Below are 16,590 nucleotides of genomic sequence, written 5' to 3'. Positions count from 1 at the left end.
GTGGAAGCCTGGCCTCTTTCGGAGAAGAGGACCGGCTCGACCCCACCCCGCGCAGGCCGCTCCCCTCGGCCTCCTCGGAGCCGGGCCTCGCCCCCAGCCACACCCCCGCTCCCTGCTCCGGGTTGCCAAGGAGACTCGGCCCCGCCCCTCCCAGCCCCGTCTTCGGGCTTCCAGGCCCGGCTCCGTCCCCTTACTCGGAGCCCTGCGAGAGAGGCGCCCGCACTGAGTTTGTCCCTCCGCGACCACCGTCGCCCGGGCAGGCGCCTGCCGCGCGCGCCGCCCGCCTCGCTCCCGCGCGCTCCTCCACCCCACGCCGTGCGTGCCTTGCGTGCCTTGCGTGAGCGTGCGCGGGCGCGTCGGCCGGCAAGGGAGCAGCAAACGGCCGGCGGCGGGCGGCGGGCGCCGCGCTGGGGGCGGGCGGCGCGGAGGAGGCGGCAGTGGCCATGGCCGAGGCGTCGCCGCAGCCCGGACGGTACTTCTGCCACTGCTGCTCGGTCGAGATCGTGCCGCGCCTGCCGGTGAGGCGCGGGCCGGGGCGGCGGGCGGGGGCTCTCTCTCCCTTGGCCTGAAGCGAGCTGGCCCCGCCGGGGAAACTGAGGCCCGGGCGGCGTTGGCCCGGGTCTCTGCGGAGGGCCCGGAGGCGGGGCCCACCCACGGGGAAGCAGCGGGACCGATGATCCCAGATGCGCGGCGGGGAGGCCGCTCGGTCCCCGACGGGGAAACTGAGGCCCGCAGAGGCCGCGTGACCTGCGCTCGGCGCCCCGCCCCGGAGGAGGGAGGTGGGGGAATCGGACCCCGGGAGGTGTCTCCGGGGGCCGTTCCCGGAGCGCGTGGTCGGCGCTGCGGGCGCCTGGCTGCGGCCCGCCCCGCCGAGCGCTCCCGCCTGCTTTCCCGATGTCGAGACGGGACGGCTGTGTACCTGGCCCGGGCCTGACAGCCCGGGGCAGACTTCCGTGACCTGAGCCTGCGCTTTTGTGCTTCCCCGGAGTGGGGGTTGGGGGGCGGGTTTAGGCCCGCCTGCGGCCAGGTGTTGCCTTCTCCTTTAGGCCAGCGTTTCCCAAACCGTGTGGTGCGGCAAGGGACTGCTTGTTCAACGTACAGTGTTTCAGGCTCCTCGCCCCGGAGGTTCCCAGTTAGCAGGTCTGGGATGGGGCCCGTGTTCCCCTGCTCCAGGCCCACAGGGAAAGCGGTGGTCTAGTTCGACCCTTTCCTATTTTACAGGTGGGAAAAATGAAGCCAGGGGAAGCGCAGGCCAGCTGTGGCCCTGACATCCTGACAGTTGCCCCTGGGCCAGCTCCCACGGAGCAGGAAGAGGGAGGTGTGGGATGGTGGAGGCCCTGCAGGTGGTGAGGATTTATCGAGCACTTTCTAGGTGGTCCTGGTACTTTATCTCTGGCCCGCATGCTCCCCACAGTCGCCTGGGTGGTGGGTGGTGGGTGGAGGCTGTTGTCGTCTCAAACCCAGGCTCAGTCCTGCCTTTGCCAGCAGTGGGGACCCCTGGGAGGAGGGGGCCAGGGGAAGGAGTCTATGGGCATCATCCCAGCCACAGAGGAAGGAAGTGGGCTCAAGTCAGGTTGGGAGCAGAGAGCAATGCCTGGGCCCAGAAGGCGAGAAAAGGTAGGGAGGTGCGGCTTCCAGAAGCAAGGGAGGAGGGAGAAATAAAACGAAACCTCAGCTGTGAGCACCCGCTGGGGGAGCCGACGCTTGCCTCACTCTAGCCTCCCGGAAGTCCTGCTTCTGCCTTTTCTGGCTTTCTGCAGCCCCAGCTCCGTTCTCGACCGTGACCACGGCAGGAGGCGGCTGGTGGCCTGACAGCTCACCGGCCTGAGTTAGTTGCCTGCAGCCCCTTGCGGCTGGTATGAGCCCAGGACAGGCCCTGGGACCCAGGCTTTCCCCAGAGCAGCCTGCCCGGAGCCGAGGGGGACCTGGGGCTGGGCGGTCTGCATAGCCAGCTGTTCTGGGCCTCTCTTCCTGGGGCCAGCACAGGGCCTGGGGCCTGGCCAGGTGTGCCCGCTTCCTGGCCATGTGGCCTTGGACCCGGAGCACCCTGATCTCTTGCAGCTGTCACCGGGCTGGGGAGGACCTGCCTCAGCACGAGAATCCGGTGGTGACAAGGTATCGTTGACCTCTGCCCTCAGAGTTTATAGGCTGGTCAGGGAGCCAGTGTTGAATAAGTGATTGGCAAATATTTAGTTAGGAATGCTGGCAAATTCCGTAAAATTAGCCAATGGCAGTGAGGTACTCGTGTGCCTGTTTGTGGGCTTGAAGGGTTCCATGAGGCCCGGTAGACAGGGTGACTGTTTACCAGTAAGGGGCGCACCTGCTGTTTCGGGATGGGGAGGGTTGGCCCTCAACCTGGTAGCGGTGGCAGGTCCCAGCCAGCGCGCAGCACGTTCTGTTCACAGGAGGTAGCCGTGACTTTGGCCTGCTCTAGGGCGTTGCGGCTGGGTTTTGTGCAGTTCTTACTTTTGATTTTTGTCACCATCGTGGCACCTCCGTAGGCACTGAGACAGTGCCCGCTCTCAGGTGCTTCTCGGCAGGGTCGGGCTGAGGCCACGCCCAGCTGTGCCTCTTATCACCAGCGTGGCTCTGGGTGAGGTGCTCGACCTCCCCGGACCTCCGTTTCTTCGCCTGCAAGATGGGCTTGACGAGATAACCCGTGCCCACTCGGTGGGAGCACGCGCGTAGGGGGGAGCCCAGTGCCTGGCTCCAGGACGGGGACTGGCCGGCAGCCTAGCCGGAGCAGGGCATGTGGGAACAGGATCCAGACAGGCCGGCTGGCTTGAGGGCCTCCGAGCCTGGCACACAAGCCCAGACTCGAGCCCGCCCAGGAAACGGCAGCTCTTGGGATGAGGCGGACGTGCGGGCTTGTGTGGGCGACTGCAGGGCTGTGGAGACGCGGCGTCCACGGGCCGCCGCCTGGTTGCTTGGCACCCTGGGGCTCGCCAGGGGGTGCGGGTTCCCACCAGGGGGGCTGAGCGGGTGGCAGTCCGGGGTTGCATCCACCCCTGTGCCACGGCCCCGAGCGCCTCGCCGCAGGCGGTGCCTCCGATGGCCCTCTTCAGGCCGCCTTCTCGTTGCTGGCGACCGCTTTCCTTCTCGGGGACGGCCTGAGTGTGTGACCGGGCGGGACCTGGACCCAGAGGGCGCTGGGGGGAGGAAGCCAGCCTGTGGTCAGCGCCCAGCGGCGGTGGGTGTCTGCCCTCGCTCTCTTTATGCCTCAGTCTGCATGTCCTCTGTCCTGGCCCCTCGAGGGGCCTCGAGGAGTCCTGGCCCCTGATGCTTAGCAGAATAAGTGGAGTCCTTCCCATGGGGCACCCGGGGCCGGGCCTGCCTCCCCAGGCACCCTGTGGCCTCGGGCGGGTCCCTCTGGCCACCTGACAGCTCTGTGTGCCCACGTGCCGGATGCTGTGTGTCGTGCTGGGTCCTGCCCCGTGACCAGCCGTCTGTTCACCGCTGCAGAAATCCGGGTGCTCCGATGTGTGGGCTGCCCCTCTGGGGGACCACAGACCCCACCCTGCAACGCCACACAGCGGGCGCTGCAGAGAGGGCTGGCATTTGCTCAGGGTCTGAAGTCAGCGGGGCACGAAGTGAGCCGAGCCCCCAAAAGGTGGCTGGATGCTGGGCGGAGCCACATCCTAGGGCACCCCAGGCCTCTGAGTCACATGGCACTGTGGGGAGGCTGAAGTGAGGTGGGGCTCCCAGCACAGTGGGCACACATGTCGTGTCACACGGGGTCCCGGTCCCTAGCAGTGGTGTCAGAAGCACCCTGGCAAGATCAAGGAAGCTTGTAACATCTGCTGGGCTCTGTGTGTAAGCATCACTGGCTCCCGGTGGGCCTCACACACGGCCGGATCCCGGCGTGGCTCTGCACCCTGGCATCCAGCGGTGTGCGTGATGCTCACGGGCGCTTGGGGGACAGGTGGGGTCAGTGTGGGGTGTGGTGGCAGCAGGGTGGGCCTTCCGTGGGCCCTGGGCACCTGCCTGCCCAGTGGCAGCTGAGGAGGGCTATGTAGAGCAGCCAGTGCGTTCCCGCGGTCCGTGGGCTGGTGGGGCACAGGCTGGGAGCACCGGCAGCAGGGGCCTGGGTGTCCCATCACGTCTGTGTCTGGGGCCGAGTCCGTGTTCCTTCGACGCAGCGCTACACTTGGGTTCTGCCTCTCCTGGAGGGGCCTTGAGGGGCCGGGGCCCACGGAGGCCGAGGTCACTGTACAGCAGGCGATCCCGTGGGGCCAGCCACCTCTCTACCTCCCGCCCGAGTTTCCCTGATTTAATCATGCTTGCCTGGCTGTGGTCTGAAGGAGGGCCTGGGTGAAGAGTGGCGCCTGTCCCCCAGGGCTGCCCTGGCTGACCCTGGGAGACCTGGGCAGGCTACTCCCTGGTCTGGGCCCCCGGGTCCTCCTCGTCACCGAGGAGGGGCTGAACTGCGCCTCTTAGGCACGGCATAGAGACCGAGCGCTCAGTGAATTTCGCGTCTGTCTCTCCTGTCGTTGGTGTGCTGGCCACCGCCATTGCTGATGATGCTCGGGTGGTCCCCTTCGTTCCCTCTCCTCCTCCTAGGGGGAGAGGTAACTGATTCACGGTGAGGAACCATAAGAGACAGGCGCTCACAAGTTAAGGGCCAGCGAGCGCCGGCTGACCCCCACCTGGGAAGTGGGGCTGTCACCACCTGGACCTGGGCTCTGCCCTGTGGGTGGCAGACATCCATCCCAGCGTCGCCTCGCTTGGATGCAGATGGCCGTTACTGGCTAGTCTGATTTAACAGGAACCGGTGGGGTGTGCCCGTGGAGGAGGAGAGCACTGGGGCACCCCCAGATCTGGTCCCTTCCCTGCTGCATACAAGCAGAAGCTGCAGCCCACTCCTGAAATGCCAGGTGTCAGGTGGCCCATGGTCAGGCCGATCTGGACTTAGCGTGGGGCTCGCATGGGGATGGAGAGTGTGGAGGCAGGGCCCTGACCGCAGCCAGCTGTTGAGCCGTAGCCCTCTGGTCCTCAGTGGCTGCTGGATTTCAGAGCCCTAGGGTTGAGGCCATCCTCCGTTTACAGGTGGGGAGACCGAGGCTTGCAGCCAGGATGTGACGTTTGAGCAGAGACCCGACTTCCAAGAGGGGGCAAGCCAGGTAGCTATCTGGGGGAGAATGCTCCGGCTGAGGGGATGGTGTGCAGGCCCTGAGAAGAGAGGGCAGGTGGCGGTGGCCTGGATGGGGCAGGGAAGCGGGAGTGGCGGGCCAGCTTGTTCTGAGTCGACCGCAGGGGAGGAGAGTGCAGAGCAGGTAGTTCGATGAGGTTCTTGTGCGCCGCGTGGGATGGGGCTCCAAGGTGACGCTCAGAAATGGCACCCGGCCTTGGTAGCAGAAGAGGTTGCCTGTTTCTAGCAGGTCAGACTGAGGCTGAGGCTGAGGCCGCCTGGCTCACCGGTCCTGCCCTGGCTCTTCCAGGCTTGCCCAGGGGAGCATGGAGACTGGGGGCGGGCGGCGTGCTCAGAGGAGAGGAGGGGGAGGGACAGCTTCTCACCCAGGCCCCCCCACCCCCATCCTGGCTGGAGAGGGCGGGCGCACTTCTGATTTCCGTCTCCCCCATAGGGCAGGTGTGGTGGCGGTGGGCTCCACCAGGGCCCAGAGAGAGCCTGGACCTTGCCGCCGGCCCCGAGCCAAGGGGAGCCCTGAGCAGACGCCTGCTGTCGTCTGTGACATGGCCACGCTAAGGGCTTGATTGCCAGCGTCCTAACCGAGGCCGTCGCAGCCACCTGCAGCCACACTGGCCCATGTCCGTGGCCCTCTCTCCCCTTGGGGCTGCACCAGGCCGTGAGAGCCCTGGCCCGTCCACAGAGCTTCACGCGGCCGTCTTCCACTGCAGCCAACAGTCCGAGGGTTGGTCGTTCGCTGTGGAGCCGAGCTGCCCGTTGCCCCCGTGTCCCCACTTGGGAGGGCAGGGGGTCACTGTCCTCGCTGTGCCTTCTGACGGCTCTGTTGAGATACAACTCACCTGTTCACAGTGTGCGTGTCAGTGTTTTCCATACGCTCAGAGCCCTGCACCCACCACTGCTATCTCGTTCCAGAACATTCCCTCACCCTAAAAGGAAGCCCTGTCCCCGTTAGCATTCACCCTCACTCCCCCTCCCCTCCCCCGGCCCCCACGAACCCCCTTCCGTCCGTGGACAAGCGTGTTCCGGACGTTTCACACACGTGGACTCACACCCCGTGGGGCCTCTCGTGTCGGGTTCCCTCCCCGAGTGTCGTGCGTTCAGGGTTCGTCCGCGGGGCAGCCGGGGTGGGCGCTTCGCCCCTTCTCGCGGCCGAGGGATGTGCGCCTGTGCGGTGGACACGGTCATCTGTGCGCGTGCGCGGGGGACGTGGTCATGTGTGGGCGTGCGGGTGGGGGTTGAGTGGACGTGAGTGTTCGTGTCTCTCGGGTGTGGACCCGGCAGTGGGGTCGCGGGGTCGTGTGGTGACCCTGGGGTTGACCTGACGAGGAACTGACCGCGGGCCTGTCTTCCAGAGAGACCGCCCCGCTTCTCCTCCCCACCGCCAGCCGGGGGTTCTGGTTCCTCCACTTCCGCTGACGCTTAGCCTAGTCGGCTGAGTGTCGCGGTCCCGGCGGCCGGCCGGGAGGTGGTGTCTCACGGGTTTCGGTTTGCGTTTGCTCGTTGCCTGACGGTGTCGAGCGGCTCTCTGCTGGTTTGTCGCCCTTTGTGTGTCTTTGGAGAACTGTCTTAATTCTTTGGTCCTTTTTTAGCCGGGTTGTTTGTGTTTTTTGGCGTTGAAGCGTTAGAGCTCTGTCTTCTGGATCCCAGCTCCTATGGCGGGTGCAGTTCCTTCCTGTCCTCCCCATTCGGCTCAGACAGTGTTCTTTGACCCCACCCCCCGTTTGCTTTTGGTGGCGGGGTAGGAGGGGGGGACATGGCGCGTGCTGTGGTGGCACCCACTGCCCTGGTGGAGGTGCCTGGCACTCCCGCTGGGCGTCCACAGGGAGGCCCGTGCCTGCTGAGCCACCGGTGCCTGTGGCTCACGTGGGGCCATTGGCGGCCCCCTCCCTGACAGAGTCTGCATCCCCTCTGTGTCTCCCACTCGGCACGCGGGGACAGTGCTTCCAAAACGTCACCTTAGGTAGAAGCACAGCTTGCACTCACGTCTGTGTCTTCCTGTCTGGGTGGCTTTTGGACACTCGTGCGAGCCCCCAACCCACATGTTTGGTTTTGGTGTTTTCCATGCCTTGCGGCCCCTGGGGCCCGTCCTCCACTCGGGACATTACACCTCCGCCATCTGACTGGCGGGCCTGGCTGGGGCGGGAGTGGCTGGGCTTGGAGGGGGCATGGCCAATGGGGGTGGGGTCACACTGCAGCCTGGGGTCACAGGCCCTGCGCTGGGATTGCTGGAATGTTCCAGAGATGCCGCCACGGGACACCCGCGGGCTGGTCCCTTTGCTCAGGTGGCGCTTCCCGCCCTCAGCGGCCGCCTTCCTGGGAGCTGAGCTACTGAGGCCTCGATAGTCCTGTGACCCCACAGTCCCTCCTGCAACCTTCTCAGGAGCTCGGGGCAGGTGCCTTTATATGCAAAAGGGGAGTCTCTCACGGAATGTTCTCACGTTTCACGTCTGCACCAGTCGGGAACTGCTAGGTGGGCCCGCATCAGCTGGCCCGTTTGGTACAGGCTTCTTCAGCGCCTTCAACAGCTGGTGTGGCTGAGTGGAGGCCTTGAAGCTCGGAAAGTTTCGTCACCCTGAGGAGCGTGGGCCGATGGACTTTGGCACGGCAGGAGCTCACCTGGGGGCTCAGGCCTCGCCTGCACGAGGGGCAGGTCGAGGTGGCTGCGGTCGTCGCCACACAGAGGTGGTGGCCTCGGATGAAGGGCGCCCGCCTCTCAGACATCTCAGAGACCCGGCAGGTCTGTGCCAAATCGGACTCTGGGCCTGAGCAGTTTCACCGATGTGCCTGGAGCCGCTCGGTGTGGCCTGAGGTGGGGGTGTCCGGTGACCCCACAGGCACGGCTGACACAGCACGGGGGCCGGGACCCCCGAGATCGCACTCACCCGCCCTCTCCTCCGCAGGATTACACCTGCCCCAGATGCGAGTCTGGTTTTATTGAGGAGCTTCCCGAAGAGACCAGGTAACCCGGCCCAGGTGCACGCTGGCAGCGCCCAGGCCCCTTGGGGTGGGCGGGGCTGTGGGCGGGCAGGGCCTGGACAGGCCGTGGCGGGCAGGGGTGAGAGGTGGAGAGGGCCTCCCTCTCTCCTGACTCAGGACACCCCATCCTCCCAGGAGTACAGAGGATGGTTCCGCCCCCTCCGCAGCCCCCACGGACCAGAGCAGGCCACCGTTTGAGGTGAGTCGGGCCCCAGATTGCCCTCCCCTCCCCATGTGGACCGGTCCTCCCACCTGACCCTTGACCACTGGGACCTGCCCTTCCTCGTTTCTCCCACACATGCCAAGGCTCCCCTGCTGTATCCTCAACCCTCAGAGCCCCAAGCCTGGGACGGGGCCCCGTGGCACACGGAGGAGACTTGGGGTCCAGGCAAGGGGCTGGGTCAGGTAGGACCCAGGTGGCCGCTCAGGGCTCCTGTGCCGCCCCCCCCCCCCCCCCCCCCACGGTCCCATGGCCCTCCTCCCCACAGAAGGTCCTCGGGGCCCTGCCCTCCCCCCGCCCCGTGGTCACATTGCCCTCCCCCTCACAGAACGCGGACCAGCACCTGTTCACACTGCCACAGGGCTACGGGCAGTTTGCTTTCGGCATCTTTGACGACAGCTTCGAGATCCCCACGTTCCCCCCTGGGGTGCAGGCCGACGAGGGCAGGGACCCTGAGAGCCGTCGGGAGAGAGAGCAGCACTCCCGGCACCGGTATGGCGCCCGGCAGCCTCGCGCCCGCCTCACTGCACGACGGGCCACCGGCCGCCACGAAGGCGTCCCCACGCTGGAAGGGTGAGGGCGCTTGGGGGCAGCCAGCGGGTGGGACGCTCCCGAGAGTCTTGCAGCCTGCCCCACCCTGACTTAGGTGGCCTGACCGTCTGCCCCTCCAGAAGGTTCTGTGGTTACAGAGGGGCGGATGCTAGCTCTGGGGCTGACCTGTGGGCGGGGCACTTCCCCTGTGCGTCCAGGCAGAGCCCACCGTGCTGAAGAGCTGTGGAGGGGGGCCCCTACAGTGTGGCCCGGGGGGCCTCTCGTCCACTCAGTGCCTTCCATCCTTCTGGAGGGGTGTCTGTCCCCCGACTCCCTCACCCCCATCTGTTCAGACATGGCCGATTCACATTTGGGTCCTTGTCTCCCAGGGCGGCAGGCAAGTGGGGTGGGTTTTGGGCCCCCCTGCTCCACCACAGAGCCCCGAGCTCCCTCCGTGTCGGCGTCAGCACCAGGAACGGCTTCTCTGTAACCTGAGGCTTGTTCAGAGGACTTGGGGTGAAAAGGAAACATTTTTCTGAGGGCCCCACTCCCAGAGAACATAGGGTCCTCCAGCATCTTCGTAGATGCGACCAGGCTGTGCACAGAAGTGCCTGTGTCACAGGGAGCCCCGACGCTCTCTGCCCTGTTCCATTCCAGCCCAGGACACAGCCTGGGCTGCCCTGACCCCCCAGGCGTCTCGTGTTCGTGAGCTGCCCTGTAGCAGCCCCTCGCCCCCAAGCTCGGACACCTGTGACCTCAGCCGGACGTTGCGGAGCGTCTGCAAACAGCAGGGCTGGGGATCCCCGCCCCCCAGGTTATAAAATAGGGAGCACGTGTGGTCATGAGCTAACGGGCACGGTCCAGGCCCCTGGGAAAGCTGGCCCGAAAATCCGCAAGGGAGACACTTTTCTCGGCCTGTCTTGCGTTTGATTGCTTGCAAATCTTGCTGGTTGAAAACACAACCTTTAAAACACCGTGAAGTTCAAAGCCGGACACGTGTGTCCTCTGCTGCCTCCCCTGGGGGTGCCCAGCCTTGGAGGGCGCTGACCACAGGCCGGGCCCCGCTCTGTTCCAGGATCATCCAGCAGCTGGTCAATGGCATCATCACTCCTGCCAGCATCCCCAGCCTGGGCCTGGGCCCCTGGTGAGTAGGTGGGCGGGTCCCCTTGCGCCCTGCCCAGCCCCTCTGCCACTTGAACCCCAGACCTCTCTGCCCAGGGGTGTCCTGCACTCAAACCCGATGGACTACGCCTGGGGGGCCAACGGCCTGGATGCCATCATCACGCAGGTACAGGGTGGCCTCCCCGAGGTGGGCACCAGGGTGTCACCATCTTCTGGGGACCAGGATGTCCCTGGTGTGGATGCCCTGCTCCCCATAACTCCCATCCTGAGGCCGGGGGGGCCCCGTGTGGACCTGCACGTTCTCCTGAGCTGTCCCTGGGGATGGGGTGTTCACCATGACCTTGGTGGCCCTTGTGCGGTAGGAACGCTGCCAACTTTGTAGCCTTTCGCGGGTGAACTGGTGGTGAACGTGGCCACAGCCAGGCCCGGCCCTTTGGTTCTAGCGGGTGAGAGGACTTAGGGTGGGACCCTCGGCGCTGGGAGGGGCCTCCCTGGCTGCAGGGTGACCCCGACAGGATGAACAGAAGAGTGGACAGGCGTGGGGGGCAAGGGGGCTCAGCCTCGGCGCAGGGGGGGTCCGGGGCCCCAGAAAAACACAGCCTTGGTGCTTTTGCAGGTAACCCGGCCTTGCATTTCAGAGCCCCGCGGGGCGAGGGGCCGCGCCTGCCTGCCGAGCTCCTGGCACTCTGGCCTCTTGTCTTTCAGCTCCTCAATCAGTTTGAAAACACGGGCCCCCCCCCAGCAGACAAAGAGAAGATCCAGGCCCTCCCCACCGTCCCCGTCACCGAGGAACACGTAGGTAAGTGGCTCGCCCCCTCCCGGGGACACCTGGGTGGGGGGTTCCCCCGTCTCCGCCGTCACAGGCTCCCTGCCCCGCAGGCTCCGGGCTGGAGTGTCCCGTGTGCAAGGACGACTACGGGCTGGGAGAGCGCGTGCGGCAGCTGCCCTGCAGTCACCTCTTCCACGACGGCTGCATCGTTCCCTGGCTGCAGCAGGTGAGCCGGCCCCTGCCCACCCCCAGGCCGAACCCTGGCCCCCGCCCCCGCCGCAGGCTCGGCCCCTCACCACCCCCCTCCCCACCCCCCCACCCCCCGCTGTCCCCACGCAGCACGACAGCTGCCCCGTGTGCCGGAAGAGCCTCACCGGACAGAACACGGCCACCAACCCCCCGGGCCTGAGCGGCGTGAGCTTCTCGTCCTCGTCGTCCTCGTCGTCCTCGAGCTCGCCGAGCAACGAAAACCCAGCGGGCAACTCGTGAGCGCGCCGGCCGGCCTCCAGAGAGGGCACAGGACCTGGGCCTTGCCAGGCCCGGCGGGGCGGGGCGGGACAGGGGGCAGCGCGGCGGGGCTGGAGCCTGGAGGTACCCCCGCCCGCCTCCGCCCCCGCGCCACCGCCGGCCGAGCCTCGAGGACCGCAGCACCCCCCCCCCCCCCCCCCCCCCCGGGCCGGAGCAGGCTCAGCCCTCCCCGCGGAGTGTGTCGCGCAGGAGCCTGGGCACGCGTCGACCCCCCCACCCGTTTGTCTCTAACCTCACCCCTACACATTCGACGGCGGAAAGGTTTTTATAATTTTAAATTATTACTGCTTTGAAATAAATGGACGTTTAGCTCACGTGCGGCCTGCATGATCTGTGGAGAGAGCGGGTGGAGCCGCTAGGCCGTGGTCTCCGCGACGCCTGGACGGGTCGCCAGCCCCCAACCCAGGCGCCGGGAGCTCGGGACCACAGGATGACCAGCAAAACAAGAACAAAACTGCTCCGACAGACATTTTTTAAAGGAAAAAATACGTGTATCTTGAAAGCTATTTAAAAATACACCTACTTAGAGAAGCAGGTAGTTCGGGGTCTTCCTTCCGCGTCGGCGCCAGGGGCGGGCCGAGCTTCTCCGGCCTTGGCGGGCTCTGTGGCCGCAGACCCCGGGACCCCGGGACCCCGGGACCCGGGGCGGGCGGCAGCTTCACGGTGTTGCAGAAGGTGAGCTGAGGCGGGGCCTGTCGGCAGCGCCGCCCCGCCCCCTGCCCGCTGGGAGCCTGACTGCGTGTGTGTTTGTGTGGCCACGGGGGGGGGGGGGGGGGGGGGGGGGGGGGACCAGGGGCCTTGACCCCAGTGAGCGTCCGGGCTGCACACACCCCCACCCCAGGGACTGTCCCCTTCCCGCAGCAGAATATCCCATCTCGCTCGGCCGGCTGCAGAGCTGGGTTTGGACCTGGGCTCTGAGCTCTGCCCCCTTTCCTTCCATTGGGGCTGGGCTGGGCGGGGAGGGCTCGGGGGTGCCCGGCGGGCAGCAGGCACAGCCTCCCTGGGACCCTGAGCTCCTGAAGGACACTGGCATGAAGCCCCCTTGGCCCACCCGTGGCCCCTCCTCATCCTCACGGCCAGCAGCTCGGGGTCTGCCTGTCTCTGCCTCCCTCTCGAGAGGACCTCGTGAGGACACTGCCCCCCCCCCCCCGAAAGGGGGCCTTGAAAGGTCCCCTCTGCCACATGGGTGACACATCTGCAGGTCCCAGGACCAGAATGGGGACCTGTGACCCAGGCACATCCACGTTGCCCTCTGTCTCTTGGCCCTCAGACCTCCTCCCTGCCTCGGACACCGGTGGGTTCCCACCTCAGAGCCTCTGCCTGGGCCGGGTCCGGCCCGGAGTGCCCTTCCCAGACCTTCCGGTGAGCACACGGCCACATCCTTCAGTCTCCGTCCCGGGTGGTGAGTGGGGCCTCCGTGCCCTCCCAGCCTGTGAACGGACACCTGCAGCCTGTGCTCAGCTGAGCGTCCACCTCCCCGCAGACTCAGACAGGAGCCCCCTGGGAGTCAGGCTGCATCTGTGGGGGTCCTGCAGTGTCCCCAGCCCGGCACACTGCGGACACACCGTTATTGCTTGTGGAACAGAGGAGTGACCAGACGTGCTTTGCCAGGGCCTGGGCTTCCCCGGCCCCTGGCCGTGCAGCTCGGGCATCTTGTGGGATCTCTGTCCAGCTGCTCCTCGTGGCCCCTGGGAACCTCAGGAGACCAGGACGGGCAGGAAGTGGGTGGACAGGTGGTGCCGCTGTGTCCGGCCACCGCGCCTCGGGGACCCCTGCCCATCCAGCGCCAGGAACATGGGCCGACCGCGGTGACGCCAGCGGAGCGAGGCGTAGGTGTTATAGCCGTTCTCCTCGATGCGCTCCTGGAACCTGCAGTGGGCGGTGTAGACCCGCTTCGGGGGGTCGGGTGTGTGAGGCAGGCCACCGGATACCTGCCCGCCCACCGGACACCCCGCCCCGCCCTGGACGCCCCGTCCCCCACGGGACACCCCGCCCGTCCCCCAGACGCCGGTCCCCCCACTGGACACCCACCCGCCCCCGACCACCACAGACGCTGTGCACTCACCGACCCGTAGAGATGGCCCCCGCGGTTCATGGCCACGTAGAAGCCGGTGTGCACAGCCTTGAGGGCCACGACGCCCACACGGATGGAGCGGATCTCAATGATGCCTGGGGGCAGGGGGCAGTCAGGGCCCATGGTCCGCCATCTACTCACCTGTGCCCTCTCGTTCGTTCAGGTGACATTCACCAAGCACCTACTGTGTGCTTGGCCCTGTGATGGGCATGGTGACACACGGGACCACACAGGCCCTGCAGGAGCACCCCAAAGATGTGGGGGTGACCCAGGGGCAGGAAGGACACTCGAGCCAATGTGAAGGCTCAAGACAGGATCAGCCCTGCCAAGCGGGGGGAAGTCAGCGGGGCAGGAGGGCACTGAGTTAGGTCAAGGGTGAGAAAACCAAGCCAGAGGAGGCAGGGGATGGCCTGGGCAAGCCGTGATGTCAGAACAAGTGACGGGTGTGATGGGCGTAGACCCCCCAGTCGGCCTCCAGAGGGGAGGCATGGTCCAGGCGAAGGCCTGGAGGTGGGACATGGGGTGTCTACAGATTACCGTGCTCAACTCCGTGAGCACAGCACGGATGCTGCTGGAGCGCTGTGCCCCACCAAGCCCACGTATCAACCCCAGGTGGGAGGTGCCTGCTGTGTCTCCTTCCTAGAGAGGGAAACTGAGCCTGGGAAGTGGCAGAGCCAGCTTTGGGCCTGACTTGCAGATGGGTGACCCTGGGTGACCCTGTCCCACTCTGAGCTGCTCAGTGAAGTAGACCTGTGGGATGAGCAGCCACCCACACCCTCAACCTTCTCCCCCCCCCCCACCCCCCGATGTACTGGGGCCTGATCTGGAGTCAAGGCCTTGCCCTCTGGTCTTCAGTCTGGACTTGGATGCCCGAGGTGATGGGGAGCTCACTCTGTTGCATGGGGCCTTTGTTCCTCCTATCTCCTCTGTCAGAAAGGAAAGTGGTCCTTGCCCTGCTGACTTCCTCCCACTTGGCAGGACCAGGGCGAGCCTTCACGCTGGCTCAAGTGTCCTTCCTGCCCCCTCGGTCACCCCCACATCTTTGCGGTGCTCCCGCAGGGCCCGTGTGGTCCTGAGTGTCACCATGCCAGCTCCTTCGCCCTGTATGAAAGCCAACCCAAGCCCATCTCCATGGAGAGGCCCCAGACCTCTCAGACAAAGCTGCCACCCAGTCATCTCCTGGACGTCACTCTGTTTTCATTTTCCTTGCGCCCTTTGTGGCCTCCTGTGAAATTACCACATTGGCTGTTCATTTGTTTTACTGCTTTACTCTGCTGTGGGAGCCCCATGAAGGTGGCTGTCCTGGTCACTGCTACGTCCCCCGTGCCCAAGGCAGCATACGATAGGTGCCCAATTAGGAACCACAGAATTAATGAAGGAGAGAAGAGCTCCAAGGACCCCCCACCCCCACCCTGTGGAGCCATCAACCATGTCACTGCCACTGCTGTCCAGATGGGGAAGGTGCAGCTCAGACAGAAACAGCGACTGTCCCAAGTTGCCTGGCAGATCCAGGCCCCACACCCATCTTGAGGCCACCCTGCCTGCCTGTGCCCACCGCTGAGCAACTGGCCCAGCCAGTCCCCCTGTCATCACCCTTGTCCGGTGAACCTAATGAGAGCCCTGGGAGCCCGATGAAAGCAGCTGGAGGGGCAGGGGGTGATTATCTGCCCTAATGGTGGTGATTCAGGCAGTGGCCAGTGATCAGCCACCGCCCCCCACGCCCCACCCCGTTCCCTGACCTGGGCCTCAGAGCTCTCCGGAGACTGAGACAGGACCGGGGGCCACTGACTGTCCCCAGCTGTCCCAGGCTCTAGCTTCTCTTTGGGCCCATGTCCCCTCTTGCCTCACATTCCATAAACACTGAGTGCCTGCTGTTTGCTGGGCAGGACATCTTGACAAGGTTATGGGCATGAAGGAGCCCCAGCGACACCCCTGCCCCCACCCCAGCAGTGTGTCCCAGGGCTGCTCATTTTCCCTCTCTGTGCCTCAGTTTCCTCATCTACCAAAAGGATGCCTAGGAAGAAATAGAGGGGTCCCTAACTCAGGCAGATCCTGAGTTTGGATTTGCAGTGTGGGAAGTCCAGGGTCCAGACCCCAGCTCTGCCTCCACTTCATGATGTAACTGGGCCCCCCGGGGGCCCTTCCAGGAGCAGAGTTGCCCTTCTGTCGATGGCCCCAGTGACCCCAGCCTCGACTATTCTGCAAAGACCTTTCTGTGCTGCGGAGCCAGGCCCAGAGCCAGGAGCTTCCTCGGTGACCTTTACTTTAACTGTCCCACCCTCCCACCGTGTGGGCTGGGCCCATTTCACAGTTGAGAATACTGAGGTCCCCGACGGGAAGCGACTTGGCCAACAGCACACACACAGCCAGAGGAGCCTCTGGGACGCTCCCACGCGCGCAGGAGGGCCCGGCTCATCCTTACTATCATGTTGCCCTTGTTGGTACTGCCGGCCTGTCTGCCTTGGACCCCCTCCCCGGACTCACTGTCAGCTCCGTGACGCCAGCGGGTGCCCTGCACGCGGCCGCTGGGGTCCACTCGCAGGAAGAAGTGGGTGGAGGAGAAGAGGCGCCTCCAGCGCACGTCGCCCTCCAGGTGTGGGTAGCTGCGCGGTCTCCGCGGGCTGTTTGGGGTCCCCGCGGCGCCGGACGCCCGCGCCAGCAGCAGCCACACCAGGCTCAGCCACAGGCGGCCGCGCATGTCCCCGCGCCCGGCTCGCCGCCCTCTCCTGTCTCCCCGCGCGTCCGCGGCCGGGCCATCGCCGGGACGGGGGCGGGGCGCCCTGAGGGGCCGGCCCATGCGGGCCAATAGGGAGCCTCGGGGGCGGGAGCCGCTCCACAGGGGGCGGGGCGGGGCCGGGGGCGGGGCCGCGATCAATGAGCCAACCAATGGAGAGGCTGGGGCTGGCCAATGGGGCGTCGCGGGGGGGGCGGGGCAAACGCTGCAGGGGCGGGGCAACGAGGCGGCTGGGGCGGGACCAGGACGCGGGGCGGGGCCCACTCGGGAAAACATTCCTGCCTCCGCGCGTGTTTGTCCTGCGGGATGGGGAGGGCAGCAGTGCGTGTTCCTGAGTCACCGGGTTAGCCTGCAGGGGCTGCGGGGGCGTGGGTGTGAGAGAGGCGAGCCCGTAGAGACGCAGAGGGAGACAGTTACGGGAGAGACCAAGACAAAGATGGAGAGACAGAGACTCTGAGACACACGAGGAAAGGCGGCTAAGAGACACAGA

The 16,590-nt window shown here is 65.9% G+C and overlaps 2 protein-coding genes across 5 annotated transcripts; one reads left to right on the top strand and one right to left on the bottom strand.

The window, feature by feature from the left end:
- The first annotated feature begins 356 nt into the window (after nucleotides 1-356).
- Nucleotides 357-11,606, top strand: RNF126 (ring finger protein 126). Of its 4 annotated transcripts, none has more exons than XM_043585976.1 (9): nucleotides 357-518; nucleotides 8,047-8,105; nucleotides 8,240-8,321; nucleotides 8,704-8,915; nucleotides 9,949-10,017; nucleotides 10,092-10,161; nucleotides 10,701-10,794; nucleotides 10,875-10,990; nucleotides 11,104-11,606. In XM_043585976.1, exons 1-9 carry the CDS (start codon nucleotides 444-446, stop codon nucleotides 11,251-11,253), a joined length of 927 nt encoding a protein of 308 aa, XP_043441911.1. In that variant the 5' UTR covers nucleotides 357-443; the 3' UTR covers nucleotides 11,254-11,606. The 4 variants fall into 4 exon arrangements, with proteins under 4 accessions (XP_043441911.1, XP_043441909.1, XP_043441912.1 ...); XM_043585974.1 differs by having other exon boundaries at nucleotides 8,671-8,915; XM_043585977.1 differs by having other exon boundaries at nucleotides 358-518; nucleotides 8,258-8,321.
- A 285-nt stretch (nucleotides 11,607-11,891) lies between these two features.
- On the bottom strand, nucleotides 11,892-16,115 carry FGF22 (fibroblast growth factor 22). The gene is made up of 3 exons (XM_043585978.1): nucleotides 15,851-16,115; nucleotides 13,358-13,461; nucleotides 11,892-13,184 (listed from the first exon to the last, which is right to left on the bottom strand). Exons 1-3 carry the CDS (start codon nucleotides 16,062-16,064, stop codon nucleotides 12,990-12,992), a joined length of 513 nt encoding a protein of 170 aa, XP_043441913.1. The 5' UTR covers nucleotides 16,065-16,115; the 3' UTR covers nucleotides 11,892-12,989.
- Nucleotides 16,116-16,590: the final 475 nt, after the last annotated feature.

The sequence above is a fragment of the Prionailurus bengalensis genome, chromosome A2, assembly GCF_016509475.1.
Source record: "Prionailurus bengalensis isolate Pbe53 chromosome A2, Fcat_Pben_1.1_paternal_pri, whole genome shotgun sequence".
Taxonomy (NCBI): domain Eukaryota; kingdom Metazoa; phylum Chordata; class Mammalia; order Carnivora; family Felidae; genus Prionailurus; species Prionailurus bengalensis.
The sequence above is the reverse complement of the archived record's forward strand: the minus strand, read 5'-3'. Positions and strand labels throughout refer to the sequence as shown.